Source organism: Leptopilina boulardi, unplaced genomic scaffold (genome assembly GCF_019393585.1).
Source record: "Leptopilina boulardi isolate dan_hultmark-lab unplaced genomic scaffold, ZJU_Lbou_2.1 LbouV2_51, whole genome shotgun sequence".
Lineage (NCBI taxonomy): Eukaryota > Metazoa > Arthropoda > Insecta > Hymenoptera > Figitidae > Leptopilina > Leptopilina boulardi.
Window position 1 is genome coordinate 1,359,466 of NW_026137996.1, and position 27,638 is coordinate 1,387,103.

A 27,638-nucleotide genomic window follows, 5' to 3' on the forward strand; every position below is an offset into this window, starting at 1 on the left:
GAAAGAAAGAAAAAATCGAAAAAGAATGAGAGAAGGTGTAAAGAATGTTGGAGATTAAAGATAAAATCGAGGACTCGATGAGCGAACAGTACCAAAAGAAATTCTTGTTCCACTATAGTCGCAAACCCAAATTCCGCTTTCTAGATTAAATGTAAACTTATCGTGTTTGCAAAACGGGAAAAGATAATATGCACGTGTACATTTAAATTAGAGTAGGGTGGACAAGCCTTTTAAAAAATAAATTTCAAAGTAACTTTTGTGATCGCCGTGATTTTATGTTATATATATATTATATATATATACTCTCTCTTTTTCTCTGAGAGTTCAAAAAAAAATGGCAATTGAATCATGGTAGCGTGCGATAAACATCTCTTCGTTATTTTTCAAAAATATTGTTCCCCTAATCTAACAAAAAGAAACCATTTTTGTAATATGTGATTTTATTGAAAGAAAAAAAAAAAAAAATTGTATATTCGACGACAAAATTATTATAATTTAACATTGGTGCTTCTAATTCGAAAAAAAAAAATTTGTGAGAAAATGTACCAGAAAATTCTGGTTCGCGTATCTTATTTTATGTTTGCGATTATTGGTTATTTAATTCCGTTGACGAATTTTTTTTTTCTTTTTTTTTTTTTAAATATTACTAGATATTAAATTGCCATTGGTATGCGTTAATGATTATACATATATATATGAGTCCGATTTTAATTCTAGTTGTATGCTATTATTTAATTTCTATTATATTATCCGTTTATTGTTGTCGTTTAATTATTTGCGATTTGATATTTGTACGGCTATTGCTTAGAAATCACTTTTTTTTTAAATTATTATTAACAATTTGGTCTCTACTGCCGGCAAAAAGTGGAATAACCCGCTTTTCTAATATATAAATAATAATACAAAAAAAAAAAAATGGTCAGTGCACACATGGCGACTGGTAATTCATATATAATAACGATTCAATACACCACAAAGTAACGATGTAAAGCAACCATACGATGCCAAACGATTCATGTTATTATTATTATTATTATTATTATTATTATTATGATTATTATTATTATTATTATTAATCGCTATTATTACTGCTACATATTATTAAAGAAAATTATATGTTCTTTTCATATTAATTTGATTTTTGAATTTTTTTTCCCTCCTTTTGTTCGCTTATATATTTTTTTTTCTCGAAAATTTTTAAATTGGCTCAATGAAAATTGTTTTTCATATTAGAAAATTGAATTTTATTTCTAGGTAACTAAGAGATTCGAAAATGTGAGGATAAATATTTAATGAGTGAAATTATTTGATTTTCTAGCTTCTTTTTTTTTTTTTTTTTTTAAAGATCGGCTCTTTAATAACAGCATTTTTTGACAACAACAAAAAAAAAGGAAATTATGTCAATTATTTGTTTTCTACATTTTTGCTGAAGAAAACACTTGTTACCAATCTATACCAGAGATTTTCAACATTATTCTATCTACTAAATATATTAATAATAATTAATAGAAAGCCTGCACTTAAATATTCTACTAATTCATCTTTGTTATAACTAATTTAAAAAAAAAAAAAAAAAACCTACAAACATTTTTCTCTGCGAAAAATTGTCCTTTTTAAGGAGTTAATAAATATAATTAGCAATGATGTTTATTGATCCTTTTTTTCTCTTATCCTTGTGAAAAATATTCTTTTTCTCTTATGCAAAATAATTGGAATTTAAAAAAAAGTATTCTACAATCAAATAATCGAAATTATTTTCTAAAAAAAAAAATGCAGAGCTAAAGATTAAAAAAAAAAAAATTTACATTTAGAAAATTAAAAAGAAATAGAAAACTTTTCTCAAATATTTTTTAGACTTTCAACATTACATGGTTTGGTTGTAGAGAATTTCGCTTTCGCGAAGGGTAAAACAAAAAAACAAAAAAAAAAAAAAAAGATAAACAAGTGAAATTAAAAGAGGGAGAGCTGCGCGGGCAAGAGCGAGGGTGAATTTATTTGAAAGGGCGAATAAAATTGTAGAGAGGAGAAAATACCATCCGAAAATAAATCGACTTTAAACCGATATGTTCATATCTCAACGATGAATTTACGTTAAGAGAATATCTGCTTTAAATTGAGTTCGCGAACGATGGGAAAATATATTTGATAAGAGTACATCAGCTTTAAAGACAAAGAGAGAGAGGCTGCGCGCTCTCGGGATCCAGGCTTCTCATCATCCAAAGGGGATTCTAGAGAGGAGCGAGTTTTAGGGTCCTGCGAGCTTCAGGGGCTTTGATACACCATGGTTTAATAGCACCAACGTATACTGTGCAACTATGCAAAAGAAGGGTTGATTCTAGAGAGAAATTACACCTCTTCAGTAGTTAAAATTAAAAGACCTGTCGAGGTTCTCATTCAAAAATATAAATTTCATGCAGTAATCAAAAAAAAAAAAAAAATTAATTTATCTTTTCTATTCTTATATTATTAATGAAATTTCAAAATAAAAAAGATGCCAACAATTTTTGTGAATAAAATTTTGCTTTTAATTTCTTATGTTTCTTGGTAAGATTAAAATTTTTAAACACAATTTAAGAATAACACATGCTTATATTTTTCATTTACTTTCATACATAGAGATTTGTTTTTTTTTATAACAAATAGTAATTAAACATTTTTTAGACGCCAATGCGCTTTTGGGGATACAATATGTACAAATATTTTTTTTTTTCAAATTATTTTGACAATTTGAAATTAAATGGAAGCTTTTTTTAAAAATTGAAATATTTTTTAAAGTTTCTTTTTTTAAACTTAAAATTAAGGAATTCCCATTTAAAATTGACTTAAATATATTCCATAATCTAAATCTAATTAAAAATAAAAACTGAGATTATTTATACATTAGGAAAATATAAAATGATATGCTATTTCTGAAATATTATATGAAAATGTAAGTTTAACAATTTGACTAGAAATGGCAAGAAACATAAATAAAAATTTAAAATAAAATATTAATAATCTTTAAAATGCGAAAATAAAATAGATAAAAATAGACAATTCTTTGTTTCTTATGAAAATTTTTTTTCATTATTGTTTTTAAAAAAAAAAAAAATTCTTGTTCTCCGCTCGTTAATTATGAAATTCCAGTCTTACACACACATACATACCTTTTGTTTAAATTCTTTCTCATTTCTAAAAATTGTTTCTTTTTTAAAAATACTTTCTTTTCAAAAGTCTTTTCTTTTCTTTTTTCTAAATGTCTTTCTTGTTAAGTACAATATCAAAGCACCTTTGACAATAATACTTTACCTGGTAAATTGTAAGTTCTTGAAATACTATTCATCTTTACTTTGCACTTTGTTTCTGTTGAATTTGCATAGTCAGCTTTGCAATTTCTTCTCCCAGTGTGTCGATATTGTCCTTGAAAATAAAAAAAAAAATTAATTTTAATTATAAAATTGTTTTTAATTTTTTTTTTATATTATTTATATTTATTTAAATTATATTATTTTCTATTATTAAAAAATAGAGATAATAAAAATAAATAATAAAGATAAATAAAATAAAAATTATTTATAATTTTATCACTTACTTTTAATGTGATATTTTTGAGTAATGTGTCTTCTAATACTGACTGCAATTTCTGATTTATCTCGAGGGAGAGTTCCAGTGTCATATGATCGTCTGATACTTTGTGATTGTAAACCGAAGCCATTATTCCACCGTATTTTGCTAATTCTGCCTGTTAATGAAATTTTTTTCCCCTTTTATTAATTTAATTAGGCAAAACATTATAATTCATTAAAATTTTAATTTTTTTGTAAAAAATAATTAAAATTCTTCTTTGTAGAAAATGAATAATAATTTTTTTTTTTTTCAATAAAATTATTAACTTACTGCATTCCTTTTACTCTTGATACGCTTGCGTGAAAATAATTAAAAATGTAAATTTATTATTTATGTAATACCAAAAAATTTTGCCAAATTATTATTATTAATATCTACTTTTTTATTTTCAAAATTTTGTTAATTATGTCTGTTAATAAGGAAAAATGTATTTACTGACATTTAGTTTTTGATTATAATTAAATTTGATTTTATTTTACCTTATTTCTATCTCTCTCATTAGTACTCATGGCATCGAAATTTTCAACTAGAATATAGTTTTGTATAATTTTTGTTTTCTTTTGCAATTCAGCGACCAATGATCGCACATGTTCTTCCAAAAAGTCTATTTTCTCTGCTTTTTTCACATTTATCTTTTGCATTTTTATTATCTTCTCTATTAACGATTGTCTATCTACTGATTGAATTGAATTATCAGCACTATTGCTATTATCTGACAAGGCACCGTTTATTGTTTCTCCTATATTTGCAAAATCAAATAAAAATTAGATAATTTAATATTATTTAACTATTTTAATTCTTATTTTCTTTTCAAAAAGGAAACTTGTTTTAAATTAATTGAAATTATTTTCATATTGTAATTTTGTTTTCAATTTAAAAAAAAAGGATTTTAGAAACTGAAAATTTAAAAAACATTTTATTTTTTTTTTGCACGGACCTGTATTTAAAGATGTACTGGAACCAGTTCTCGAAGTTGGATCCAAAGAACTGCCAGGAGATGCTGTCTCAAACATTTCCAATCGTTTTCTACAATGTTGTAATTCTCTGGTCATTTCTTTCAACGATAATTGATGTTTCCTTTTTAAAACTGTATTTTCACCCTCACTGTCTTCGAGTTTTTGTGAAATAATTTGTGAAAATTGTGTCTGTTCAGCGACGTGTTTTGCAAGTATTTCACAATCTTCTAAACGTTTTTTTTGTTCAGCAGCGAGACTCTCCTCCAATAATTTCACTTTATTTACAAGTTCAACGATACGTTCATGTAATGGACCCTGTTCTTTTTCCAAAGATTTATTTTTCGCCTCATTGGCAATTAATTCCGATTGAAGTTGTACATTTTTATCAGTTAATTTCTGAGTAAACTCAAGCATTTGTCCTTCACGTTGTCTACACGATTGCATATCAATTTGAAGTTCTTTATTTGTTTCCTCATAATATTTGATTTTCGTTTCGATTGACAATAAACATTGATCTTTTCTGAAAACAAAAAAAAAAGTTTTAAAAATTTAATTAAAAATTTTTTTACAAAAGAAAATTTTTGACACTCACTGCTGCAATTGAATTTTGAAAGTTTCTAATTCTTCTACTTTTGATGATAATTCCGCAATTTCATTTTGTCGTTGATCGGCTATTGATTTTAAATTACTCAAACTACTATCATAGGACGATCGATCATTTTCAAAATCCTGTAATTTCAAACTGAGATTACTATTTTCTTCAATTAAAATTTGTTGACGATGCTTTAAAGATTCGACTTCTTTTTGTAAATGAAGTCGTATATTTTCTTTATCCTCTGTCACGTGTCTTTCTAAAATTAATTGAGCCTGTTGTTCCTTTAATTGTTGATCCAAACTAACTGCTTTATTTTCTTCAGACAATTGAAATTTTCTCATTGTCTCCTGTGTTTCTTTTTTAATCAATTCACTTTCTTCTTTTACTTCATTTATTTTTGCCTGTAAAAAAAAGAATTATTTATAAAGTTTTCTAAATTAAAGAAAAATTAAAAAAAAACATACCGTTGCAATTAATAATTTTTGTTGTATTTCCTTTTGAAGATCAATTTCTGTTTTGAGTTTATTTTGTGTCCATTTTAATTTTACTTCTTTCATATTTATATCTTCTTTTAAACGATCAATTTGTTTTTGTAATTCCACTAATTCGGCGCATTTATTATCTAAAATATTGCAAATTCTCGAACGTTCACCTTGTGATTGTCTCAATTTACTTTGCAGTAATTCGTGTTCACGTGAAATTTCTTTTAATTTTCTCTCAGCTAAATCTCTGGCTCTGAAAATAATTATTAAATTAGAATTTAATAAAAGAAAATTTATTTAAATTATAATATACCTTTGAACGTCAATCAATTGCTTTTCGCTGACTGCATATTTCATGACCATACACTCTCGTTCCTTATTAGCAATACTGAATTCTTTATTTGTTGATTCAAGATTAGCTAAAGCATTTTTTAATTCATTTGTTAAACGATCAATTGTTCTTTCCATGGTTATAAATTCTTCATTCTTTTCAGATTCGGAATTTTGATTTTTTTCCTCATTTTTTGACAATTTGGTAATTAATTTTTCATTTTCTTTTTTCATCGCCGCATAATCTCTCAAAAGTGCTAAATACGTTGGATGATTATATAATTCATTATTTGGACTTTTTGAAATAGCCGAATCAATTGAATCATCACGATAAGAACTTTCGGAATCTTCTTCTGAAATTTGTCTTGGACTATTTTCTTCTGATTCCAATGGAGAATGATTCATTTTTTTATTCAAATTACTTTTTTCAAAATTATCATTTAAATAAGAATTTTCTTCTTTTCTTTCAATTATTTCATTATTGGAAAAATCAATATTTGATTCATCTTTAAAATAAATACTATTTGATGAAATTTGTTCATCTGTTGTTTTTGATATTTTTGATAAATCTATCTCGGAACTTGAGATAAGATCAACTGACGATGATGATGATGATTCAGAACTTGTTTCTTCTATTTGTTTCTTGACACTATTAGAATCTGTCAATTTTAAAAGTGAATTATAACGATTTGTAATATTATGTGGTAATAAAGTTTTTTCCATAATGTTTGATGATTTTTCACTGATAAAATTAAAAAAATTTCGACTTTTATTGAGAAATTGAGCGTTTGATTGCATTAAATTTATTGGATTTGAGGGTAATGAAATTTTAACAAGTTTACTATCATCTGATAATGTTGGTCGATAATTTTTTAGTGTATTCAATTTTTTATATTCATTTTTTAAATTTGAAACTAATTGATTTTTATCTGATTCTTCAAATGTGTTATCGGAATTTTTCTCAATTATACAAACTGTTTTAACAGGCGATGAACTATTTGACGAAATATTAACAACTTTAGTTGAATCATTGTTTATTTCGTCAGAAATAGATTTTTCTTCATCATCATTTTGTAAATTTAATGAAAATAATTTTTTGGAATTTGAAATTTCAAAATTATTTGACGATTCAGTGTCTATGGTAAAATTTCTCGACTCTTCAAAAAGGGAATTTAAAAGATTTGTATTTGTCTTTGTAAATATTGTTTCATTCTCTTCATCATCGGAAGGAAGTTCCTCATCTTGGTGATTTGCATTTAATTCCGTTTGACTATCGATTTCTGAAAATTTAAATTATATTTAAAAAATATTTTTCTTTTTCTAACGGAGAAAAACAAACGTTAATCGGACAATTAAAACAACTTTTTTGCAATCTATAAAGATATGATAACAAAGTTCAAGTGTTATTATTGAGAAAATAATTAGACACAATCAATAAAATGAAGTACAAACAAGAAAAATAAGTCATTTTTGAACATCTGGATTTCGTCGTAGAAATTCTAGAAACAATAATGACAACAATAAAAATGATATTACTTTGACGTTACATACCTTTATTGTTATCCAAATCCTCAGTTAATTGATAATTTTTTCCCAAATTGTTTTCTTCGTTATTAAGTACCTGATTTTTGTCTTCCATCTCGTTAGAAAGTATTTGACATTTTTTTTCTTTTTAATCTACAGTTAATTACAAGAATCTGGCGTGGTTGAATCCATGGATTATTTTTTATTATTGAATTTACAATACTAAGAAAACTTTCCACTCATCTTCATTAATGACATAAAATGTCGTGTGTAGGAGGAATACACATTGTAATTATAATAAATTGACTGAAAATAACCTTAAAAACGTTTATCAATCTTTGACAGATAAGAAAGATTTGCTAAAAACATTGGTCTTAAAATTTTTTTTGACATGTTGGCAATGCGCAGATACGTCACGCGCATCAATGAACAGCTGATATTTTGTCGTCTGCTATTGATTGTTTACATTCATACATATATATATATTTAAATATTTTTTTTCCAAAAATGTCCAAAAATTTCTTCAATAATTATCACAGAGTTTCAAAACTATTTCAACCATTAAATATCCCACATAAAAATGCATCAATAACAAAAACAGAAATTTCTAAAAGCTATAAAGTGAGTATTGTGACAATTATTATAACCTATAAACAATGTTTTTTGCTGTTATTTTTAAATATTTTTCTAAACTTATTTTTATCAATTTTTTTCAAAATTTGATAAATTATTTTCTTTTATTAATCAAAATTTTAGCACATGATTGATACTGGAATAATAAGTAAATGTAATACAGGAATGTATGCACTTTTACCTTTGGGTTATCGTATATTGGAAAAATTAACAGCAATTGTTGATATTGAATTATCAAAAATTGATGCACAAAAAATTCTTCTTCCGGCTTTAGCAGCGAGAAAATTGTGGAAAAAAACTAATCGACTTGAAGAAGCTGGTCGTGAATTATTCATACTTGAAGATAGATATAATGCTGGTTATGTTTTAAGTCCTGTAAATTAACTTTTGTAAAATTTATAATTCGTATTTTTTTTTTTTAAACATTTCAATTTAATGATAAATGTATTTTAGACACATGAAGAAACAATAACTGATCTTATATCGAATGTTGGACCACTTTCACCAAAAACACTACCTTTAAGATTATATCAAATATCAAGTAAATGGAGAGATGAAATGAAACCTCGTCAAGGTTTTTTGAGGAGTAGAGAATTTATAATGAAAGATTTATATACATTTGATACTGGACCAGAACAAGCATTAGAAACTTATGAAATTGTTAATCAAGCCTACGAAAATATATTCAATAAAATTGGAATTCAATATAAAAAAGGTGAAAAATATTTAATTATATAATTGTTAATTAAACTAATTTAAGTAATTTCATTTATAAAAATTCGTTCTAAGGGGAATTAATTTTTTACAGCTATTGGATCTGCTGGATTAATTGGTGGATCCTTATCACATGAATATCATTATCCCTCGGAAGTTGGAGAAGACATTGTATTGTCATGTTCACAGTGTGATTATCATATTAATAAAAATTCCACCGATGAAAATACATGTCCAACGTGTAAAAATTCTTTTTCTGAAATTAATACAGCAGAGGTAGTTTGAAAATTTAAAAATAAGTTTTAATTGAAATTTAAAATTTATTTGTTTTTTTTTTCAATTCCAGATTGGACACACATTTTTCTTAGGAACAAAATATTCTGAACCATTAAAAGCAATTTACAAAGAAAATCATAATATTGAACCATTATCAATGGGTTGTTATGGAATCGGAATAACTCGATTAATAGCATCAGCAGCTGAAGTTTTATCTACAGAACAAGAACTTCGATGGCCAATTTCATTAGCACCTTATACTGTTTGCATAATTCCACCAAAAGTTAGTATGAATTTTTTTTTTTTAAATTTATAAATACTAAATCTTGTGATTTAAATTAATTATTTAAATTTACAGAAATTTATTTCATTGAATTATTAAGGGGATATTTTCTTTTCTCTTTTTTCCAGGAAAACAGTAAAGAAGAATCGGCATTACAATATATGGAAAAAATATGTGATATTTTATCTCAAACAAATACCGATTTTATAATCGATGATAGAATACAATTAACAATTGGTCAACGTTTAATTTATTCCCGAAAATGTGGTTTTCCTTATGTTATTGTCGCTGGTAAATTGGCGACAAATTCTAATCCACTCTTTGAATTACACGATTTAAATAATTCCACACGTAATGATGTGAGTTTGGACAATTTATTTGATTTTTTTAACAAGACAATAGATCATCAAAAAATTTGTAAACACGCCGTTTAAGAAATTTATCACCAAAATTAGTTATTTATATTTCTTATACTTTGTTTTAAAAAAAAAAACTAATTTATTGAATAAATTTCAATTAAATTAATAACAAAATTAATTTCTTTCGATTAAATAGAAATTTTCTCTAATTCGTTTCAATTGAAAAAAAAATTGAATCTAAAAATTTAACTAAAAAATAAATATACTAATATTTATCAGTCTTTTTTGTATTGAGAAATTTTCTATATTTGTACTCTTACTCTATGATAGGCATTGCAGAGAAAACCTCGGAGATTCCAAATATTTTTAAAACTTTCCGGTTGAACATTGTACGAAGAATCGACAGCTTTCGACCAGATTTCTATTTCCTTTTGTTTTACATCTATTGGTAATTCTAAACTCCATAAACTCCAACTATAATATCGTCCTGGTTTTGCATTTGTGTCTTCTGCCACTAAATCAGCTGTGTACCAACTTTCACCTCTATCCGCTGTGATATCGACTCTGATAATTTTTTTTCCACCACCAGACCATGCGTATCCTTGAAATTTTATCAAATTATTAAATAATTAATAATTATTTATTAATTTTTATCCTTTTTTTTTACAATTTTATCAAATTTTTGACGAATTTGGTTATTTTTTTTTTTTATAATTATACCTTTAACTGAAATTTTTCCATCTTTGACGGTGACTTTATCTCCTGATTCCGGAACACAAATAGCTGATGTCACGGGCATTTCTTGAATTGCTGGAGCTTTTGAAAAATCAACATTATCCCAATTTGTTGAAGGTGAGAATCCCTTGTAATCACCTTGCTGCCATTGTGCAGGACTTTCGTCTTTTGAAATTATAATTTTTCCTATCAAAAGATATTAAAATTACAATAATAAAAATATTAATTTTAATTAGAAAAATCACAATTTATTGATATTTTTAACTTGTAAATTTTTCAACCTAGCCATTTAACATTTCTTGCGCCAACAACACCGGGAACAATTACTCGAACTGGATAACCATGATCAAGAGAAATTGGTTCACCATTCATTTCATAAGCTAAAATCACATCTGATCTTGGATCAAAAGCTTTGCCAATGGGAATACTTGAACCATATGGCGAACCAGATGGATCATAATCCAATCCTTCGAACTGAAATTATTCATGAAAAATAAATTCGAAATATTTTAATTTTTTAAAGATACCTAATTTTTTTTAACACACCTGAACATGATTGTATTTTTCTTCATCAATTTTCAAATCTTCTAAAATATCACAAAGTCTTGCTCCTGACCACGTGGCATTTCCAATTGCACCAACATTCCAACTAAGTCCCTTTAATGGCTTTTCCTGCAATAAAGAAATTTTTTTTTTTTGAAATCTATTTCCGCAATTATTATAAAAATTTTCGTTTCTACCTGTGCCATTTCTGATCTACGATTACCACCGCACATTATTGCACTTGTTACACTATACTTTGGATATTTTTTCAATTCATTTAAATTAAATACTTTTTTTGTCGTCTCTTCGATTGCCAATTCTAGTGAATAATCTTTAATATCAATTTCCGGAACTGGCAAATGATTTCTTACATAGAATAATTCTCTAGAATCAAGTTAAATATTTAAATTAGTTTTTAAAAAATACAAAAGAGTAATTTATTTAAAATATAATAAATTTAAAAAATAAACAGATAAATAGAAAAATAATTTTTAAGACTTAAAAAAAAACTAACGCTGGAGTTTCAAAACTTTCGATAAGCAATGAAGATGGTGGTTCAGCGCAAAATGGCTTATGACCATTAATTTTCAAAGCTTTATGCCTTTTTGGCTCACATGCATATGGATCATTAGATTTATTTTCTTCAGAATTAATATCATCTATTGAAAGATTGCCAATTCTCATTGATTCAAGTAATTGATAAATATCATTTTGATGATGATTAGCAAATATATTCCAAAATGGTTCAATTGAACTTCCAGCGGCCATCATAATTTTTTTCGGCCCCCCTGGATGTTTATCGACAAAATCGGTGATATCATAAATTCCTTCTTTAAACGATATCCAAATACCTGTTTCTTTATTGTCATGTTTTCCCACCTCTTCAGCTGTATACGTACGTAAATCATTTCTTCTCAATCCACATGTTTTTTGTTCTAAGGCAAATATTTTTTTCAATTCTGAATTGTACAAATAATAGGCTCCAAAAGCGGATAATGTAATAGCACTGCTGATAAAATACCTTTGATAATTAGTGTTTAAATTTTCCGATGATGCATTTGAATTATTTTTATTTTCCTGAAAATGTGATTTGTGACTTGTGGCATGTTTAAAATATTCTTGATAATTTTTTAATGGTATAAATAATCTGAAAGAAGAAAAAAATGTTACTGTAATAGAAATTAAATAAAATAATGATTAATAAATTTATCATAATTTATTTTGTAATAATAATTCATTTTTCAAATTTAAATAATTCAAAAGTTAAGGAAATATTATTAAATGTAATAAAAAGAAATGAAAAAAAATTAAAAATATCAGTGTATGCAATAGAAGGCAATGTTGTAATATATGTTTGATTAACACATGTCGACGTTTATTTGCTATTGAAAAATTAAAATTCAACTTATCTGATAAATTAAATTTGTTTTCAATAGATACTTATATTAAGAAAAATTTTAACTCCTTTTTAAATGAATTTTAAAGATTGTTTCATACTTATAGTAATTCTCTGATTTAAATTTAAATAGCAAAAGATAAAATTAAAAAATTAAAATTACTTACTTTTTATTCATAAACTGGATTTTCAAAGAACGATACATTACGAATAGGAGAAAAATAAATCCTGTATATATAAATTGTTCTAAAAACAATATCAAATTTTCGTTGTTATTTGTGATCTTGAGGTTTTAACAAATATATATGTTTTTCTACTTGTTAAACAGTGTGACTAACATCATGTCTAACATCTGAATCTTATATTACTCTGGTAATTAAAATGTCCATATTTTAATCAAAAAAAGTGGGGGTAATAAATAAATTTGAATAATATAGGTATAAAATGTCGACAAATATGAAATTATTCCAAAATAAATCCCAGACGAATGATCTCACCTTACAAGAAGAGATAAAAAAAAAACTAATTTTTAAATTATAAACTATTTAAAATGACTGTATAATAAAATTAAATATTTCTTCATTGTCAGTCATTTTCTTATTTGTTTATACACTATATATTCTATTGTATCATTAAATTATAATTCAAGGTTATAATTGTTGTTGACAGTAAAAAATTTAATAAACAAAGAACATAACCTTTTTTGAAAGCTGTCACATGTTCCACGTGGTTGAATTTCACAGCCAATCAAATTCATCAAAGAGTGACATCTATCGTTACGGACAAGTTAAATATTCAAAAAAAAAATTCACTATTTTAATAAATATTATTAAAATCCTTTATATGTATCCTTTATATGTAATAAATAATTAATAATTTGTAATTACTTTTATGTGTAAGTAAGTAAAGAAGATAATAATGTGCATCAACCCAACCCTGATGACAGCCCTCCTCGTGGTAAAATGTGTCGTCTGCTAGATGTCTGTTTTGCCCTTGCAATGACCTTGCATGCATTATAAATAAAATCTTATCGGTACACTGAGGAGTGACTTTAATTTTTTTTTTTAATTAAAGTGAACAAATGATATTCCATTATATAAGACTGTAAACGTTGTCAAGTTACTATTTCCAAGAAAAATGTCGATTAAAGTTGCAAGTACAGTTGTTGAAACTGTTGTTTTTGAAGGACAAAAACCGGGTACCTCAGGACTTCGAAAAGCTGTTAGTGTTTTTCAACAAAAACATTATACGGAAAATTTCATACAAGCAATACTTGATGCTCTGGATAATCAATTAGCTGGATGTACATTGGTTGTTGGTGGAGATGGACGATTTTATGGAAAAGAAGTTGTTGCAAAAATTATTCGAATTGCCGCCGCTAACGGGGTAAGTAAACTTTTCTATATATTTAAAATTATAAACACTTTTCTTGTTTCTTATTTAAAAAAAAGAAAAAAAAATCTTGAGAAAAATATATCATATCTTATCTTACATTATCTTCAGTCACAAGGGTCTCGAACTTTTGACAATGCGAGAGATAAGAATGCGAACTTCCACATTATTATCTTGTTGATATAAAATAGAACTTCCGATAATAATTATTGTATAATTATTGTATTATTATATTTTAATTTATTTTAAATGTTTAATATTTATTTTATTTTTTTTTTTTAATATGAATAATAAAAATATGTAATTATTAAATTACAGATTTTATTAATTTTTTTTTTTACTAATTAATTTTTTTTTAATAAAAAAAATTGTTTTAGGTTGGAAAACTTTTAGTGGGACAAAATGGTATTCTCTCAACACCGGCTGTATCGACAATTATTCGTAAATACAAAACTCTAGGTGGTATTGTTCTCACAGCATCACACAATCCAGGTGGACCAAATGGGGATTTTGGAATTAAATTTAATTGTGAAAATGGTGGACCAGCGCCCGATGCTGTTACAAATAAAATATTTGAATTAACAAAAACAATTAAAAAATATAAAATAATACCCGAAATTGCTGTTGATATTGATAAAATTCAAATTCAAAATTTAGAAGTTGATGGACGACAATTTACCGTTGAAATCATTGATTCTGTCAAAGATTATGTTGATTTGATGAAAGAAATTTTTGATTTCTCCAGTATTAAGAAATTATTACTCGGTAGCTCCGATCGTTCTGCATTTGAAGTTCTTATTAATTCAATGAACGGAGGTATTTTTTTTTTTTTTGGAAATAAAATAATAATTTTGTGTGAAAAAGAATGAAAAATTAATTTTTAAAAATTATGTTCGTTAGTGACTGGACCATATGTGAAGCAAATTTTTGAGATTGATTTAGGAGTTAAGAGTTCAAATTTAATAAATACAACACCTTTAGAGGATTTTGGTGGATTACATCCAGATCCAAATTTAACTTATGCGGCGGATTTAGTGAATGCTGTAAAAAATGGAGTCTATGATTTCGGCGCTGCATTTGATGGAGACGGTGATAGAAATATGGTTAGTAATTAATATAGATATTCAAAAAAGAAGCAGAGAAAACATTATTTTCTTTCTTTTATTTTTAGATTATTGGAAAGAAAGCATTTTTTGTCACACCTTCGGATTCTCTTGCGGTGTTGGCTGCCAATTTAAACGTGATACCGTATTTCAAAAAAACTGGAATCAGAGGCTATGCTCGATCTATGCCAACTGGTGCAGCCGTCGATAGAGTTGCGGCAAAAACTGGAGTCAATTGTTTTCAAGTTCCCACTGGATGGAAATATTTTGGTAACATTTATTTCTTTTTTTTTTATTAAATTATTAAAATTTGAAAAATTAAATAATTAATTCATTAAATTAATATTGTCAATTTTCAGGTAATTTAATGGACGCCGGTCGTCTTTCGCTTTGCGGTGAAGAAAGTTTTGGAACAGGTTCAGATCATATTCGTGAGAAAGATGGAATTTGGGCTGCACTCGCTTGGTTAAGTGTTGTTGCAAATTTGGGAAAATCCGTTGAGGATATTTTAATGGATCATTGGAAAAGTTATGGAAGAAATTTCTTTACGAGGTTTGTATTAATTTTTACAATTAAAAAATGAGAGAGCTTATATGTTTTTTTTTCTCTATTATAGATATGATTATGAAAATTGTGACGCTGAAAGTGCAAATAAAATGATGAAGGATATTGAAGAAAAATTTCAAAATTCACAATTTTTGGGTAAAAAATTGAATTTTCAAAATAAAGAATATATTGTCAAAGAGGCTGATAATTATTCATATAAAGATCCAATTGATAATAGTGTCGCCGATAAGCAGGTAGAAAATTAAATTACTATTAAATATATTAAATAAATAATTTACAATATAATTAAATAATTTTTAATCTCATTTTCAGGGTTTAAGAATTTTGTTTGAAGATGGTTCGAGAATTATTTATAGACTTTCTGGAACTGGAAGTTCAGGAGCAACGATTCGTGTTTATATTGAAAGTTATGAATCGGATCCATCGACATTTAATGAAGATGCACAAAAAATATTAAAACCATTAGTTGAGATTGCTTTACAATTGAGTAAACTTAAAGAGTGCACGGGTAGAGATGCTCCAACTGTGATTACATAAAATTGAGTTTTGATAAAAAAAATTCAAGGAAAACGCACACACATAGATTATAGAGAAAAAAAAGAACTAGTTTTTGTATTTTTAACTCTGTCAACTAATTTAAAAATTAAATATATTGAGATATAAATGTTTTTAAAATTTACATTTTTAATTAATTTTGTGATTTTACACGAAACAAAATTGAATATAATTAATATCAGGGCTATTTATTAATTAAACAAAAATTTATTCAATATAAAACAAAATATTGAATATGAAACTGTGTATTTTATTTATATAAGAAACAAATAAAAACAACTCGGGATTTGTGGATTACAAAAAAAAATTAGTTTTTTTAAAATCAATATTCTGATTAAAAATTTAAATTTTTAGTTTTGATTGGTTATTATTGCTCTGACCAGTCCTGACTCATAACAAGGTGCGCACGCACGTGAAAAGAAATGTCTACACTATTGTGTCATGTCAATGAAGTTTGTTTCTTTTATTAATATTCGTCCTTGAATGACAGGAAGATAAATACAAATCATGCCTCAATTTTGTAGCAGTTGCCATTTAAAGGTTTCACACGATTGATGAATTTTTATTTCTTTTTTAATTTATATTGAAACATTTTTATTTATGTTAAAAAGGTTAGTTTTCTGTTTTTGTTATATATATACATCTTCATTTAACAAATTAGTTGTCTATTTTATATTTGTATAACATTTTGTAATTTACTTTTGTCATTAATTTATTTAATTATATTATATTTTTTTAAATTTATTTATTATGCTGAGTTGATGTAAACATTTTTTATTTTCTCCAATTTTTTTTTTTTTTTAAACACTGACACAGTGGTAGATAAGAAGTTGATATATTTTTGAATATCTGCGTCTATAATTAGTGATTTATTGATTAATGTTAAAACTATGTAAAAATAGTATTATTTCTTTATTACATTTATGTATTTGTGTAATATTCATCAGCTGGTGTGCGGTGTGGGAAAAGTGGAGTAAGCTATTCAATTTATTAACATTATCAGGATGGATGATTCTCAAGAAGCACTTCGAATACCAAGTGAGAATTTAATTAAATTTTCTACTAATAATTCTAATAGTAATAATTGAATTGTCAATAGAAATTGTAGAATATTTTAATTTGTTCAAAATTTATAGGTTATTTGACAATTTTTTTTTTTTTTCATGTGATTAAATTTTTTGCGATTACAACACACAAATTGATGTTAATTATTTTAATGACTTCTATCAATATTCGAGAATTATCTCGAAGGCATATACTATATTCAGTTTAACAATTTAGAACTATGTATTCAAAACGATTATGAATTTATTTATTTTTTGGAAAATTTATTTATTTTACAATTTAATTTTAAGAAAATTTATATAACAGTTAAAAAAACATTGTTACTTAATTATATGATTTCTTATTATCTTTATTACACAATAGTATTTATTTTCATTTATTTAAATTTCAAAGTTGTAAAATATTCTGCAAACAAAAATTAATTTTTGCAAGATTGTAAAACATGTGATTATATACTTTAAAACAAATTGCTTGTCTAAGAAATCATAAATATTCTTTATAACCGAGGCAATTGTAATCATTATTTGTTATTCTATTTACAAGAAAAAAAAAAATTGAAATAAGTAAATGGCAAATAAATTAAGAGTAATTTACTTATTAGTCGAATGCAGTATTTATATTAAAATTACGATTTTTGTTCTTTTTGTAAAAAAAAATTTTAACTAGATACTATTTATTAAATTGTATAATATTTTAATTAATTTATTTTATTTGAAAATTATTTTAATTGAGATCTGTTTTTATTTAATTAACAAAATTGTTTAATAAAATTAAAGGTATAATGGAAAAGCAGACACAATTACATCTCCATGTGGAACGTCCATTGTATGAGCAGAATGTTTTAAATGAAATTTACAATTATGAGAAACCAAGAGCAACCAGTGAGAATGCAACAAAATTTTTATAACTATAATTAATTAATAATTGTATTTTTTGATTTTACTTTTTTTCGTTTTTTTTTTTTACAGTTACTTCTAAATTTAAAAAAACAATGACTCCAAATAATTTTAAAACATATGCGGCAAATACAATACCAGTGGTTAGATGGCTGAAAAATTATAATTGGAAAGAAGACATAATGAGTGATATAATTTCCGGTATTACTGTTGCAATTATGCACATTCCTCAAGGCATGGCTTATGCCATGTTGGGCAATGTACCTCCAGTTGTTGGAATTTATATGGCATTTTTTCCCGTACTTATTTATTTTTTTTTGGGAACATCGAAACACGTGTCTATGGGTGAGATTTTATTTTTTACGAAAATAAAAAAATTAAGTTTATTTTCTGCGAATTAGTTTTTCTAATAATTATCATGATTTTTCCGTGTTTCCGCGTAAAGAATATAATTACTTTATGAGGAAAAAAATAATTTTTTTTTTTGTTGAAATTTTCCTCTATTTGAAATAGAATTCTTTTTTTTTTTAAAGGCGATTTAATAAATTTTTTTCTCTTTAAAAATAGGAACTTTTGCTGTTGCGTGCCTCATGACGGGTAAAGTTGTAACAGCTTTATCAAATGCAGATAGTACTTTATCAAATAAAAATTTGACGACTTTGTCAAATGAAAATCAATCACTTAATTCTCAAGGTGGCTATACAAATATACAAGTGGCCACTTCCGTTACCTTCATGGTTGGATTAATACAGGTGATTTAATCACTTTTTTTTAATTACAAAAAAAAAATCAATAATTTAATATTAATTTTTATAATTAAGCTGCCGGATCAATGAAGGGCACATAACTAATGTAATTCAAATGGGTTATCTGCCTTTCTTTGATCCGGAAACTCAATTATATTTTTATATATAAAAATAATTTCTTTAATGTTAATATTAATTTCTATAGTATTAATTATTGAAATATTTAATGTTAATTTTTTTTCAAATGAAAATATTTTAATAGAAATTCTTTTTAATTATTATTTTTTTCAGCTGTTGATGTATGTGTTTCGATTGGGAGTTATAAGCACACTTTTAAGTGAGACCTTCGTCAATGGCTTCACAACTGGAGCAGCTATTCAAGTTCTTATTTCTCAATTCGCTGACCTCTTTGGTGTCAAATTGCCGAAACGAACGGGATATTTTCAGGCTGTGCACGTAAGAAAAAAAAAATAAATAAAGACCAATAATCGAAAAATTAAAATTAATTTTCCACTTTTTTTTCCAGACTCTTATAGATTTATTTATTCGTTTGCCAACTATGAATTTTGCTGCTCTCACCATATCATCAGTTTCAATTATTATTATGGTTTTCAATAATGAATTGTTGAAAGTAAGTTTTTTTTTTTTTGAATTTAAATAAATTTTATTATTTTTTTAGAAATTATTTGAAAATTTGTTGTTTTAGCCTCGTGTTAGTAAATTATGTAATTTTCCAATTCCAATTGAATTGATAGCGGTAATTAGTGGAACGTTAATATCAACTTATTGCAATCTTTCATCAGTCTATGAAATTCGAACCGTTGGACATATTCCAACTGGGTGAGTCAAGTTTTTACAGTGAGAAAATAATGTTTGTCATCTGCGATGTAATATTCCTATAAAATTTTTAAGGTAAATTTGATGATTCACCAGACTTCCAAATCCTGAGATACCAAGTTTTGAATTACTGTCAACTGTTGCCTTGGATAGTATTGCAGTGACAATGGTTTCTTATACAGTCACAATGTCAATGAGCTTGATATTCGCTCAAAAACTTCAATACGACGTTGATTCAAATCAGGAATTATTTGCAATGGTAAGAAGATAATTTTTCTTTTCCTACTTTTTTAAAACAAAAAATCAATTTATTTTTAAAATCTAATTCACATTATTAGAATTAAAAATTAATGAGAAATTTAAATTTTTTATTTCAAATTTAGGGAGCAGGAAATATTTTTGGATCATTTTTCTCTTGTATGCCAGTTTCGGCGTCACTTAGTAGATCATTAATTCAACAAACAGTTGGAGGAAAAACTCAATTAGCTAGTGTTGTTTCCTGTTTTTTGTTACTTTGCATTCTTTTATGGATTGGTCCATTTTTCGAGCCTTTACCAAGATGCGTGTTGGCCTCTATTATTGTGGTAAGTCAATTTTTCTCTTTCTATTTGAAATATTTTTTTTAATAATTTCACACAAAAAAAACAATAATGAATTTTAATTTTTAAGTTCTATTTAAAAAAAAAAAGTTAATTTTATTTTTTTCAAAAAATTAATTAATATTTAGGTCGCCTTGAAAGGAATGTTACTTCAGGCAAAAGCATTGACGAAATTTTGGAAATTGAACAAAATTGATGGAATTATTTGGATTGTAACTGTGCTCTCTGTAGTTTTAATTGATTTAGATATTGGATTATTAGTGGGACTTTTAATGTCACTAGCAAGTGTTTTATTGCAAAGTGTCAAATCATACACTTGCGTTTTAGGAAATGTACCAAATACTGACTTGTACCTGGACCAAAATCGCTATCAAGGAGTAAGTCTCTTTTCTTAATTGAAAAAAAAACATTTTTTTTCAAATCAAATTTTCTAAAAATATTTTTATCTATAAAAAATAAAGATTAAAAAAAAAATACTATTGCAGACAAAGGAAATCAGTGGAATAAAAATAATTCACTATGCGGGAAATTTGAATTTTGTCACCGAAAGACAATTTCGTAGTGAAATTCAACAAGCCATTGGTATTGTTCCAAGAAAAATTTTAAAACGTAGAATAAAATTATCAAAACGAGGCTTATACTTAACTGACGATGACTGTGATAGTTTGGATGTGCAATTTATAATAATTGATATGAGCGCATTAACTTACATTGATCCGACTGGCGTTAAAACATTGCGAGATATTGTTGATGAATATTGTCAAATTGAAATTCCAGTTTATCTTGCTGCCTGTACGGTATCGGTATTTGACAATATACAAAAATGTGATATTTACGAAAAAGGGAAGCCTAGTTTTAGAATTTTCGCAACGATTCACGATGCAGTATTTTATTCCCAACAAGAACATTCACAAAGGCCACTTCCATAAAGATAATGGTGTCCAAGACAGTGCATTTTTTTTTTTATCAAGAAATGCTGACAGTCGCAGTAACGATTTTAGATAATTTTTTTTTTTTAGGACTCAATTTGATACAGTGATCAAAGTGTTTCGCGTACAGAGCGACAACGCATGTTTCATTTTTTTTTTTTTTTTTAAACGTATATAAACTTCCGTGTACAAAGATTTGTATAAAGAATATAGACTTATATTTTTTATGAAGCATCAACAAAAAAGAATCTCAATATTATAAAAAAAAAAAAAAAAAAATTACTGTAAAACTCAGGAGAAGAAAATAATAATTATATATTAATGTTAAGATTAAAAAAAAAGTTAATCATTTCACTCAAAATAAATCCTTATTACTTAAGAAATATGAATTTTTTGCAAAAGCAAAAAAAAAAAAAAAATAGAAGAGTGCGGAAGTTTCATAAAACATAACATTTTTTCGTGTATTATTCTTTCCAATAGATCACAGTTTTTTGCATTTTACTTTTGACTACATTTTCAAACAATAATAATATGAAAAATGTCGTCAAGTTCAATATGCATTAACTTCACAAAGATATCCTCCCTTTTAATGATTGTTTTCATTTTCTTTTTTTGTTTTTTCTATTTTTTATATAAACTTTCATTAACTCTGAAGCGTTAGACAATATTGATCCACGTTGATGGGAAATTGAAACGCTTTAAAATAAAAATTAAAACATTAACACCAGTTTTTAGGAAATGAATAAACTCAATTGACACCAGCTTTCGGAAAGAAAAAAGAAAATCAATATTGTAAAATCTTGGCTAATTATATGCTCTAATTCTAAAACAACATCAAAAATTACGAGAACTTTTTTCAAAATCTACGTTAATAATAATAATAATAATAATAATAATAATAATAATAATAATAATAGTAATAATAGTAATAGTAATAATATTATTATTAATAACTAGTTATTAATAATAGTAATAATATTAATTGAACATTTTGAACTTTTACAGGAAGTTAAGTTTAATTCGAAATGAATCTTTTCATTTTTAATTCATATTTAGCAGTTTCTGATCTCATTAGTGGTTATTCATAAAATATTAACCGGTCTCTGTTAAATCACTTCTATAGGATTGAATAAATTAAAAAATTATGCTTTATAAGGTAACTTTCACCAGTAACAAATTTTGTCGAAAAAATTCGTTTTAGAAATCATAGATTTTCAAAATCATTATAAAATATTTTTTTATTTAAAATGAAAATTAAATAATTATTTTTATATAATTTTCAAAATTAAAAATATTTTTGTACCAATTGTTTATTCTTTCTATAAAGAAAATTTAATTATCCTTTTTAATTCTTAAAAGAAAATTAAAAAATTCGTAAACGTTTATATGAGATTAATCTCTAATAAAACGAAAATTGATTAAAACATAAAAAAGAATTAAAAACTTCCATTTAAACTTTGTAATTTCTAAAACTTGCAATGTTTTTAAAACATTAATTAATAAAATTAAAAAAAAAATACCGGGACATTGTTTTGAATCTCTAGTTTTCTAGTATTCTCTCTTTTTTTGACAGTCAATGTCGCTAGTAAAATACCCTAAAAACATTGAATTTACATAAAATCTCATTATACAATCAAAATTAATTGAGATTCTGGGAATTATTTTTTAATAACTAAAACCTAGATAAACGATCGCTGGCCGAATCGTTAATTATAATATCATTTTGTGTGTATATGTGTGAAAACTCATAAAAGCAAAAAAAAAATTTGCTTTTTCGAGGATATTTTACTAAATAGTTTTTAGATTTTTTTTTTTTATACTGAATAATTTATATATCTGGCGACATGTTTGACACGGAACAAAATATTAAGAACACATGGAATTCAACCCACACCTAGAATGTGTTTTTTTTTCAAAAAAAAGAAAATTCACGCAAAAGCTAAAATTTTATCGAGCATAATTTTTTTTTTTTCGTCGCTATTTTAACTCAAAAATAAAATTCTAGATGCAGGGAGAAATTCTCACATGAATAAAATTGACTAGCGTACCAATAGTGTACTTTCCGTTCATTCGGAATTATTTTTTTTTGTTAGCACGAATGTTGTGCAAGTGTTACCAAAATTGATTGACACAATGTACGAACGTCCGGCTGTGTTTCCAAATTAGGTCTTTCCTTCTCCAAAGTTTCCAAAATCTTTACACCTCCATCGCGGATCAACATCTCGCAATATCGCTTCGCTGCAAAGAAAATGGCGATAAAAGATATAAATAAAATAGACAATTTTTGCTATTTATGTTTAAAAAAAAAAAAATGAAACTCACGATTCTTGGTGCAGACATGATGAATAGCCCAAACGGCCCACAATTGTACTGCATAAACTTCTTCACATTCAAGTAGTGGAAAAAAAGGATGAAAACTTCTATAAGCAACCATTTCACTTTGTGGTGTTTTCCAATTGGTGACAGCGCGTGCCAATTGTTCTGATAAACGAATTCTCTTTGGTCGAAGCAACGAATTCGACCATGATTCCGGACTATCACTAAGAAGATGTGCAGCAATACCTGCCGCAAAATAAGACACATCAATATGCTCCGAATCCAAGAGAGATGAAAGCATTGATATAAATCTTGGCTGCATCAATTGATATCTCAAGGGTACAACCTGTAAATTAATTTTATTTAATAAAAAAAATTTAGAAAAATTTGATTTTTTTTTTTTACCTCGGCAATATTATTAAGCAGGCCCAAGACTTTTGTTTCGACACTTGACTCGCCTTGAAATGTATCGAGCACTTCGAGAAAGAGTTTCATTCCTCCTTCTTGTAAGAACACTTTGCATGTTGTGGCACTTTCATCGGTTAAATTCCAAAGTGCGGACAATGTAAATTTCATTGTTATATCCACACATGTTGTTTCAACTTTTGATCTAACCATTGTTAATAATTTCGACATATATTGAGGTTGTGCTCCCAACATTGATGTTTCAACTGTCGAAATTTTCGCCGCCAATATTGAACAAATCGCCACCGACATTCGATTCATCGATGAATCATTGAACGCCGATAAATTATTCATTACTAATCTTGCACATCTGTAAATACAAAATTTAATATCTTTTTTTTTTTTTAAATAGAGAATAAATACCTGTATTTGTCGAAACCAACGTCCTGTAAAATTCTATCACTACAAAGTGTGAGAATTGTATTCTTTTGCATTTGATAATGATTCGGATAAGATTCCATTGCCGTTAATGTTACGTCGACGACTTGTTTCAGCACTGAGGGATGAATTTTATTTGCCAATTCACCTTTTGTAAGATTATAAAGACAAGCAGTGCCGGCTATTTGTATTCGAAATTCCTGTGGATGTGCTTTCATACCAGGAATAACTAATTTAATCATATCAACTCTCACTTCATCGGAACTTGATGTTAAACGAAATAAATTGTAAAGACATTTTTGAACATAAATTGGCCTACACGAATACCTTCTAAGTGATTCGAGAATTTGTGATTCCGTCGCTGTTCCACTTACCTAATAAAATAAATAAATAAACTAAATGAATTTTTTTAATTAGTTAATTTCAACTCACCACTAAATCAGAATTATAATTTTTATTAAAAGGATTTATTAAACTCTCTTCATAGCATGCGTCTGAATGCACAAGTCCCAGGAATTTTAATTTTGGATGAGCACGAATAAATTTTTTCAGGTCCTTTGGTTCAATTTCGTCTTTTCCTTAAAAAGAATTAAAATTCTTTTTAAAAAGAATTTTAAATTCTCACATTAAAGTTTTTTTTTTTTTTTTTTCACTATAATTTGAAATTAAATAAAATATTTAGAAAAATAATTAAGCGTACCTGATATATCTAAACTAACAAGATGAGGCATACAATGGACAGCTTTGAGAAAATCGGTAATTTTTGATCTCACTGGTGCAAACATTTCAAAAACATAAGAATCACGATCATCCGATATATCTAAATTTCTCAATTCATTTAAAATAAGTAAAACTGAAACTACATGTCCACACGTACTTATTTTTACATTGTACATTATTAATGTTTTTAAACGATCTTTACATTTTCTTAATGGCGTTATATCATCTACTTGAGTACAAGAAATATCCAAACTCTCTAATAGTGGTAAATCCTCAACAACAATATCCAATCCATGTCTATTAAATTCTGTTCCTGATACATTTAATGTTTGTAGTGCTCTTAAATTACTCAATGCCACAAGAACACAATATCTGTTGAATAAATAAAAAAATAATTAAATAAATTAGAATTTAAAAAAAAAAAAATTTTTCTCCCATACCTTGAACAATCCATAAAACTCCCCTTGGCGACACTTAATGATCTAAGATTTTGTAAACTCCATGTACCTAAACAAGCTATAAGATCATTGATAGCAATTTTTAAACCTTTAACTTCTAAATCTATAACTTTATGTTCACGTAAAATTTTTAAACCTTTCACAGAAAGATTTGAGGCATTTTTCAATTTAACGTGCCTAAGCCTCGTTGTTTTTGCATCAAATAAAGTTATTGTTAAATCTGATAAAACTTTACGCTCACAAAGACTATATAATAATTGTTCGGAAATTTCTTCTGGTAAGAATGTATCGGGATCTCTGAAACTGAGTCTCGTCGATAGACCTGAGGTTACATTGTTGTTTGAAGTATTTGCCGGTAAAAATCCTGCAGAAGGTTCTACAAAAAAAAAAAATCAATTTTAATTTAAAAATAAATTTTGTTTTATTTCAAAAAATTCTAATACCATTGGAAGAGTTAGATGAACAACTGTTGGGTCGACCACCAGTTTCACCAGGATGAACATCACACAACGCAAGGATATTGTCGCAGATAAAGTCCATGCAGACTTCCTGCAAGCTCCTTGGTGATTCGAACATATTTGTTTTGTTGTTTTTTTTTTTTTTTTTAGTCGTAGATGTTTCTCGTTTAGGAATGCATCATCATTTTCTTTTTTGCTCACTTCTCTTGGATACTCGAATCCTTTTAGAATTCAAATTTTTTTCTTTTTTTACCGCATTTTCTAGAAAGAAAATTTAATATTAAACTTCATTCAATATCATTAATGTAATTCAAATTCTAAATATTTATAATTTCAAATTAGAATAAAATTAGCATAGGTAATGAATTCGAAGGCGATATAATTGTATTGTTCTTTATCTTTCAAATTACGTAGTGTGAATTGTATTTAAAATTAAATAAAAAGCATTTAAAACAATTATTATATAAAAAAAAAATTAAATATAAAGTCACGTCCTAATTATTAAGGGAATTTTATTTGCAAAAAATCTTATCTTAAAATTTACTTAAAAACATTCCGTATTTTTTTTTTTTTTGTACATCTCGCAAGTTCCGGAACCATCGACCTAAATAATGATTCAAGGCCAGCAAAAAAAAATTCAAAATTTATTGAAAAAGAAGTTTTAAATTCATACTATTATTAAAACAGGAAGTAACAAAGACATATATAAGACGTAAAAATTAAAATATCTAAATCAATTTTCTTTGAAGGTCACGACCTGATTTTCAAGTAAAACTTCAAATACATCTTAAATTCTAAATAATTTTCCATTTTTTACTTTTTACTCTATGAAAAAAAAAAAAAAAATGTTTTTTAATATCCTTTTTATTATTTTATAAATTATATCCAGAGAGTTCTATTAATAAAAGAATCATTGAATTCTTTCTCGAAAAATTTCGCAGAATTTTTCCAATTTAAATGAATTGAAAAGTAAAAGAGAATTTCACGACTCGGGTCAATTAACATTAAACTGATAAAAAAGCAAGAATTTTAAGTGACAGTTACGTAATGAATTTCTATTGTACAAAACAATCTGTAAATTGAATTCTTTCTGTGTTCTCATTGCAAAAAAAAAAAAAAAAACACAGGGGATAATTTACTGCAAACAAAAAAACAATAATCACTTTATTCAATTAATTGACAATAAAGAGAAAAGAAAATAAATTTAATAAATGTCTTAATTAAATTAAAAAAAAAAAAAATACATCGAATTTAATGATATTATTAAAATAAACAAGTAAATTTAATATTAGACATGATCGCCATCTTACTTGTTAACCAGCTGTCAAAAGAATGAAAATAATCACATTTTCAACTATTCACATTGATTTAAACAATATATTCTTCACGTTCTAATTAATTAATAATGAGCAGATTTTTAGAGCACCAAAATTATAAACGAATCATTATCTAATTTTATTAAAACGCTTTCTCTGATAAATTAACATCTTTTTTAGATCATACAATCCACCATGTCACGTCATGAATCAATTCACATAAAAAGAGTGGAATCAAATTTGGAATTTATTTTGAATATCCACTGTTAGAGGTCTCTCTCTCTCACACTGATGAAAAACATTTAAATTTACCGCGTTTTATTAAAATTGACCGTATATTTAAATGTGATTGGTGCATTGTAACAGACGTGTTTTCTGATTGGTGGAATGTGGACAAAATTCATTA

The 27,638-nt window shown here is 26.0% G+C and overlaps 6 protein-coding genes across 10 annotated transcripts; 3 read left to right on the forward strand and 3 right to left on the reverse strand.

Annotated features, from left to right (window-relative positions):
- Positions 1–438: 438 nt before the first annotated feature.
- LOC127289869 (coiled-coil domain-containing protein 186) lies at positions 439–7,821 on the reverse strand. Of its 2 annotated transcripts, XM_051318099.1 has the most exons (9): positions 7,521–7,821; positions 5,953–7,249; positions 5,622–5,892; positions 5,155–5,558; positions 4,544–5,082; positions 4,086–4,345; positions 3,877–3,900; positions 3,572–3,721; positions 439–3,399 (listed from the first exon to the last, which is right to left on the reverse strand). In XM_051318099.1, the coding sequence occupies exons 1-9, from the start codon at positions 7,606–7,608 to the stop codon at positions 3,325–3,327; spliced, it is 3,108 nt and encodes a 1,035-aa protein (XP_051174056.1). In that variant the 5' UTR covers positions 7,609–7,821; the 3' UTR covers positions 439–3,324. The 2 variants fall into 2 exon arrangements, with proteins under 2 accessions (XP_051174056.1, XP_051174057.1); XM_051318100.1 differs by lacking the exon at positions 3,877–3,900 and having other exon boundaries at positions 7,521–7,820.
- A 95-nt stretch (positions 7,822–7,916) lies between these two features.
- On the forward strand, positions 7,917–9,936 carry LOC127289876 (probable proline--tRNA ligase, mitochondrial). Its single transcript, XM_051318113.1, has 6 exons — positions 7,917–8,114; positions 8,250–8,501; positions 8,580–8,841; positions 8,935–9,116; positions 9,187–9,399; positions 9,528–9,936. The coding sequence occupies exons 1-6, from the start codon at positions 8,001–8,003 to the stop codon at positions 9,831–9,833; spliced, it is 1,329 nt and encodes a 442-aa protein (XP_051174070.1). The 5' UTR covers positions 7,917–8,000; the 3' UTR covers positions 9,834–9,936.
- Positions 9,884–13,204, reverse strand: LOC127289874 (sulfite oxidase, mitochondrial). Of its 3 annotated transcripts, none has more exons than XM_051318111.1 (8): positions 13,131–13,154; positions 12,600–12,678; positions 11,551–12,183; positions 11,234–11,420; positions 11,040–11,165; positions 10,775–10,967; positions 10,479–10,679; positions 9,884–10,359 (listed from the first exon to the last, which is right to left on the reverse strand). In XM_051318111.1, the coding sequence occupies exons 2-8, from the start codon at positions 12,635–12,637 to the stop codon at positions 10,061–10,063; spliced, it is 1,677 nt and encodes a 558-aa protein (XP_051174068.1). In that variant the 5' UTR covers positions 12,638–12,678; positions 13,131–13,154; the 3' UTR covers positions 9,884–10,060. The 3 variants fall into 3 exon arrangements, with proteins under 3 accessions (XP_051174068.1, XP_051174066.1, XP_051174065.1); XM_051318109.1 differs by lacking the exon at positions 13,131–13,154 and adding an exon at positions 12,930–13,107 and having other exon boundaries at positions 12,600–12,801; XM_051318108.1 differs by lacking the exon at positions 12,600–12,678 and having other exon boundaries at positions 13,131–13,204.
- Positions 13,205–13,403: 199 nt separating this feature from the next.
- LOC127289875 (phosphoglucomutase) lies at positions 13,404–16,173 on the forward strand. Its single transcript, XM_051318112.1, has 7 exons — positions 13,404–13,818; positions 14,202–14,640; positions 14,725–14,927; positions 14,996–15,197; positions 15,287–15,479; positions 15,544–15,727; positions 15,807–16,173. The coding sequence occupies exons 1-7, from the start codon at positions 13,570–13,572 to the stop codon at positions 16,029–16,031; spliced, it is 1,695 nt and encodes a 564-aa protein (XP_051174069.1). The 5' UTR covers positions 13,404–13,569; the 3' UTR covers positions 16,032–16,173.
- Positions 16,174–16,449: 276 nt separating this feature from the next.
- On the forward strand, positions 16,450–23,048 carry LOC127289871 (solute carrier family 26 member 6-like). 2 transcript variants are annotated; one of them, XM_051318102.1, is made up of 12 exons: positions 16,450–16,660; positions 16,997–17,087; positions 17,891–17,995; positions 18,083–18,355; positions 18,578–18,762; positions 19,048–19,212; positions 19,283–19,387; positions 19,463–19,596; positions 19,690–19,852; positions 19,977–20,177; positions 20,321–20,569; positions 20,678–23,048. In XM_051318102.1, the coding sequence occupies exons 2-12, from the start codon at positions 17,054–17,056 to the stop codon at positions 21,119–21,121; spliced, it is 2,058 nt and encodes a 685-aa protein (XP_051174059.1). In that variant the 5' UTR covers positions 16,450–16,660; positions 16,997–17,053; the 3' UTR covers positions 21,122–23,048. The 2 variants fall into 2 exon arrangements, with proteins under 2 accessions (XP_051174059.1, XP_051174060.1); XM_051318103.1 differs by having other exon boundaries at positions 16,452–16,589.
- On the reverse strand, positions 21,715–27,443 carry LOC127289870 (protein zyg-11 homolog B-like). Its single transcript, XM_051318101.1, has 9 exons — positions 27,227–27,443; positions 25,902–26,177; positions 25,441–25,834; positions 24,981–25,372; positions 24,713–24,858; positions 24,266–24,654; positions 23,843–24,212; positions 23,444–23,783; positions 21,715–23,359 (listed from the first exon to the last, which is right to left on the reverse strand). Exons 2-9 carry the CDS (start codon positions 26,032–26,034, stop codon positions 23,211–23,213), a joined length of 2,313 nt encoding a protein of 770 aa, XP_051174058.1. The 5' UTR covers positions 26,035–26,177; positions 27,227–27,443; the 3' UTR covers positions 21,715–23,210.
- Between the last annotated feature and the right edge of the window lie 195 nt (positions 27,444–27,638).

Excerpts from the sequence above, each read along its gene's own strand:
- LOC127289869 (XM_051318099.1), bottom strand. The coding sequence starts at position 7,608 with ATGGAAGACAAAAATCAGGTACTTAATAACGAAGAAAACAATTTGGGA. Across the intron at positions 3,901-4,085 it reads ATGAGAGAGATAGAAATAAG|CGTATCAAGAGTAAAAGGAA; the intron begins GTAAAATAAAAT and ends TTTTCACGCAAG. Across the intron at positions 3,722-3,876 it reads TCAAGAGTAAAAGGAATGCA|GCAGAATTAGCAAAATACGG; the intron begins GTAAGTTAATAA and ends TTTCATTAACAG.
- LOC127289871 (XM_051318102.1), top strand. The coding sequence starts at position 17,054 with ATGGATGATTCTCAAGAAGCACTTCGAATACCAA. Across the intron at positions 19,388-19,462 it reads TCAATAATGAATTGTTGAAA|CCTCGTGTTAGTAAATTATG; the intron begins GTAAGTTTTTTT and ends TTGTTGTTTTAG. Across the intron at positions 19,597-19,689 it reads GTTGGACATATTCCAACTGG|ACTTCCAAATCCTGAGATAC; the intron begins GTGAGTCAAGTT and ends ATGATTCACCAG.
- LOC127289875 (XM_051318112.1), top strand. The coding sequence starts at position 13,570 with ATGTCGATTAAAGTTGCAAGTACAGTTGTTGAAACTGTTGTTTTTGAA. Across the intron at positions 15,480-15,543 it reads GGAAGAAATTTCTTTACGAG|ATATGATTATGAAAATTGTG; the intron begins GTTTGTATTAAT and ends TCTCTATTATAG. Across the intron at positions 15,728-15,806 it reads ATAGTGTCGCCGATAAGCAG|GGTTTAAGAATTTTGTTTGA; the intron begins GTAGAAAATTAA and ends TCTCATTTTCAG.
- LOC127289870 (XM_051318101.1), bottom strand. The coding sequence starts at position 26,034 with ATGTTCGAATCACCAAGGAGCTTGCAGGAAGTCTGCATGGACTTTATC. Across the intron at positions 25,835-25,901 it reads TTCATCTAACTCTTCCAATG|AACCTTCTGCAGGATTTTTA; the intron begins GTATTAGAATTT and ends TTTTTTTTGTAG. Across the intron at positions 24,213-24,265 it reads GTTGGTTTCGACAAATACAG|ATGTGCAAGATTAGTAATGA; the intron begins GTATTTATTCTC and ends TTGTATTTACAG.
- LOC127289876 (XM_051318113.1), top strand. The coding sequence starts at position 8,001 with ATGTCCAAAAATTTCTTCAATAATTATCACAGAGTTTCAAAACTATTT. Across the intron at positions 8,115-8,249 it reads AAATTTCTAAAAGCTATAAA|CACATGATTGATACTGGAAT; the intron begins GTGAGTATTGTG and ends TCAAAATTTTAG. Across the intron at positions 9,117-9,186 it reads CTGAAATTAATACAGCAGAG|ATTGGACACACATTTTTCTT; the intron begins GTAGTTTGAAAA and ends TTTCAATTCCAG.
- LOC127289874 (XM_051318108.1), bottom strand. The coding sequence starts at position 13,189 with ATGAATTTGATTGGCTGTGAAATTCAACCACGTGGAACATGTGACAGC. Across the intron at positions 11,421-11,550 it reads GAAAGTTTTGAAACTCCAGC|AGAATTATTCTATGTAAGAA; the intron begins GTTAGTTTTTTT and ends ACTTGATTCTAG. Across the intron at positions 10,968-11,039 it reads AAAAATACAATCATGTTCAG|TTCGAAGGATTGGATTATGA; the intron begins GTGTGTTAAAAA and ends GAATAATTTCAG.